Source organism: Triticum aestivum, chromosome 7D (assembly GCF_018294505.1).
Source record: "Triticum aestivum cultivar Chinese Spring chromosome 7D, IWGSC CS RefSeq v2.1, whole genome shotgun sequence".
In the NCBI taxonomy this organism is placed as follows: Eukaryota; Viridiplantae; Streptophyta; class Magnoliopsida; order Poales; family Poaceae; genus Triticum; species Triticum aestivum.
Window position 1 is genome coordinate 182,925,234 of NC_057814.1, and position 3,390 is coordinate 182,928,623.

Genomic DNA, 3,390 nt, shown 5'->3' on the forward strand with positions numbered 1-3,390 from the left:
CGAGTATGGAAAATCACATATATTATCGCTAGTTAGACCTACCTGCTTTAACGTTTTGACGATCGATAGGGGGGGCCAGGCCCCTGCTCGCCCCCCCTTGGCTCCGCCACCCCCCACAAGGCCACAACTCTCGCTGGATCCGAGAAAGCGCGAGGAGCAGTGGTTTGAGCTTTGAAGCAGATCGTCAGCCGGCGGAGCGGTCGCTCTCTCTCTCCGACGACGTTGCGCAGGTAAGTACCCCAAATTCCCCACTCACTGTTCTTTAGTAGCGCAGCAACTACGGCACAGTCAGTCTCCACACACAGCGGACCAGTGTATATTTTGCTCAATTCCTTCAGTTCGCATAGAATTGCACACATCTCTGCCTCCTCCCGGTCGCTGCGGTTTGGCAGCTAGCCGCCGGCAGACAGAGAAAGCCACTTGGCCATTGCTGTTCCAGATGATGACCCCAGCGCTAGCTTTCGTAGTACTCCACTCGGTCTGAAGGGACGCGTCAGTGTTTGTGGTGCTACCCATCATATATCTTCACGAGCCTTAGAGCATGTTAAGTACAGAGGCAGATATATACATGTGACATCTCTTGTGGTATTTGTGAAGCTGATAAGTTTTATTTTTCAGTTTTGCTACGTCTCAGTCGACTTAGACTTCGTTATGTCTCAGTCGATGTTATATTCCATTGATCTTGCATTAAGATTCGTACAAAAATTTTCTTTCAGTTTTTTCTTTTTCTTCTCATATACTATATCACTTGAGCGAGACTTGGTTAAGTCTCAGTCGACTGAGACCTAGACACACCCTTTATTTTTTGTGTATCTGAAACATACTGGATTAAATTGGGAAGAGTATGCAGCCCAGGGGTGGACGGTGGCCGTTAGATAAAACCGGGTTCTGGTTGAGAGACAGAGGGAATCTGATCTCCGTCGTCGTCTCACGGCTCAGACGTCCAAGCAGCAAGCAGAAATACAAAGGAACCTAAAGCCGGAGCTGAACAATGGCTTCCAGACTCGCTAGCTGCTTCCCCTGCCTGAGCACGAGGAAGAAGGAAGTCCCCCCATCTCCTCCGGCCTATCCACGCAGCCGCAACCCTTCTGCGCCACAAACTTTCTCCTTCGAGGAGATCGCGGCGGCGACAAGTAACTTCAGCGATGACTGTCCCGTTGTTGGTTTGGAGGGTCTTTACAAAGGCTACCTCAAGAGCATCAACCAGGTCACGATCCAATTCTTTGTCAGTTAGCTTCATATGTACGTACCATGATTACATGATTGATATGAGGTAAAAGTTGATGATCAACATCTGCATGTGTAGGTCGTTGCTATAAGGCTGCAGCCTGTTATTGATCCTAATGCATCAGCAGATCAAGAGATCATGGAGTTTCTTGGCCATGTCCTAAAGATCAGCGCGCTGCGCCACCCGAACCTCCTGAGTCTGATAGGCTTCTGCGCGGTCGGTGATCACAGGATCTTGGTTCACGAGTACATGCCATTGGGTTCTCTGGAAGATCACCTCCACGGTAATTAATTATTTTGGTGTACGTGTGCTATATACCTACCGAAAATCTAGCTCAAAACCATCATTAATTCTGCTGGATCTTGTGCTCATCAGATCCATCTCCGGGCAAATCACCGCTGGACTGGAACACAAGGATGACCATTGCCGCCGGCGTGGCCAGAGGGTTGAAGTATCTGCACGATAAAGGTTTCGTCTACCCATGCATGAGAAGCCGGGACATCTTTCTCGGAGACGGCTACCACCCAAAGCTGTCCCAATATGGACTGGCGGAGCATGACCGGCTAGCTGCTCAGCTTGCCAAGGGCTGGAATGTTCGTTTCCCCAGAGATATTACTTTTGCCGAGACCTGGATGGTCGGGAAGCCGCTCCCGGAGTCGAATGTTTACGGCTTTGGCGTGGTGCTGCTGGAGATGATCACAGGGCGGAGGGCCTTCAACGACGACCAGGATGCCGTGGGAGATCGACACCTTGTCCAATGGGTAAGTTAATTAGCCAAAGCCGTTGGTTCACTTTTTTGCTGCTTCTTGTTCGGCCATGAATGATCTGAGTGATGTGGTGTTTGCTGTTGGATATCAGGCCCAGCCATTCCTGGCGAACGTGCGCCAGTTCGAACTCTGCCGGATGGCAGACCCAGCGCTGCAGGGCCGATATCCGTCCTTCGACTTGCGGAAGGCCGTGGCATATGCTGGGCTGTGCATCCAAGAACGGCCCGATATGAGAGCGCGCATCGACACCGTAGTCAAGGTTCTGTCTCACCTCGCCAATGATGTTGATCGACCTGAATCATCACACCACGCGGCTCCTAATTAACTTAGAAGGGAAGGTGGAGAGAAGTCTGAGACATGAGCAAGAACCGGGATTAGGCAAATTAGCATAGACGGGGTGCACCATTGAGTATCCTCAAAACAAACAATATCAATTGAAAATATCCTCTTCTTTTCTTCTGCCGGTTGTATTCAAGAAATAAATCCCTCCCTTGTACTTCACTAATAATCATGTACGTGCAATGCACGTATTAAATAATATAAATAAAATTAAGGACATAGATATTTTGTACCTAGTATTTCTTATTCCAATTCAGCTCTTGTTAAACAGAGGACATATATGTGAGCCCTCTTAATAATAGTATAATACTAAGTGCAAGCTAGATTATGTATGGGAATAATTCACCTATTGCAAATTTATTTTCCAAGCTAGTTCAGGTAAGAACCAAGAATTTATCTATCGATTATTATATCCATTAATCGAGCACGTGCGTTGGTGCTACCATATTTTCATGATTCCTGTCATGCAAAAAATATAAGTCTTACGCTAAGAGGCTGAGAAATTAAGTCACTACATGATCAAGGTCAGTTACAATCTGAGATGCACTGCCCATCACTGACTCTGCCATCACCTCTTCTTGTAAAATTTACAAGATAATTCATGAATAGACAATAAATTAATAATGAAATATATGTACAATACTGCAGATGAAACTAGAAGTACAACAAGTGAAATGCATAGAATGGTGTATAGACTTACAAAAGGCACGTTTAAAATAGACGTCAAAGAGCATCCATATTTTTTTCCAAGCTGATGCCCTCAAACTTCATGAAGAAGGAAAATTGTACGAAAATTCCTTTGAATCAAAGAGTCTCTTACATCACTTTACTCGTACAGAGCTCACCACATTTCTCTTGGTCCTTACTTTCAGAAGTTGCTTAATATGTAATCTGCATTACAGTGATTAATTTCTATGTCGAGCTTTCAAATCATCTTCTATATAAGAAACCGGGACAAACGCAATGGTGGCAAGGAACCAACCTATGAGATGATAAGCATGTTGTGGCATTTGACAGAACTCCTCTGAATCTTGTATCACAAATCTTACCTCACAT

At 45.9% G+C, this 3,390-nt stretch overlaps 1 protein-coding gene across 1 annotated transcript; it reads left to right on the plus strand.

Moving 5' to 3' along the window:
* The first annotated feature begins 18 nt into the window (after positions 1 to 18).
* On the plus strand, positions 19 to 2,573 carry LOC123166134 (probable serine/threonine-protein kinase PBL7). Its single transcript, XM_044583904.1, has 5 exons — positions 19 to 230; positions 851 to 1,207; positions 1,307 to 1,511; positions 1,604 to 1,989; positions 2,087 to 2,573. The coding sequence occupies exons 2-5, from the start codon at positions 992 to 994 to the stop codon at positions 2,318 to 2,320; spliced, it is 1,041 nt and encodes a 346-aa protein (XP_044439839.1). The 5' UTR covers positions 19 to 230; positions 851 to 991; the 3' UTR covers positions 2,321 to 2,573.
* The last annotated feature ends 817 nt before the right edge of the window (positions 2,574 to 3,390 follow it).

Bases quoted from the DNA above. Each gene is read 5' to 3' on its own strand.
- LOC123166134 (XM_044583904.1), top strand. From the start codon at position 992: ATGGCTTCCAGACTCGCTAGCTGCTTCCCCTGCCTGAGCACGAGGAAG. The intron at 1,208-1,306 runs GTCACGATCCAA...CTGCATGTGTAG, and splicing joins ACCTCAAGAGCATCAACCAG to GTCGTTGCTATAAGGCTGCA. The intron at 1,512-1,603 runs GTAATTAATTAT...TGTGCTCATCAG, and splicing joins TCTGGAAGATCACCTCCACG to ATCCATCTCCGGGCAAATCA.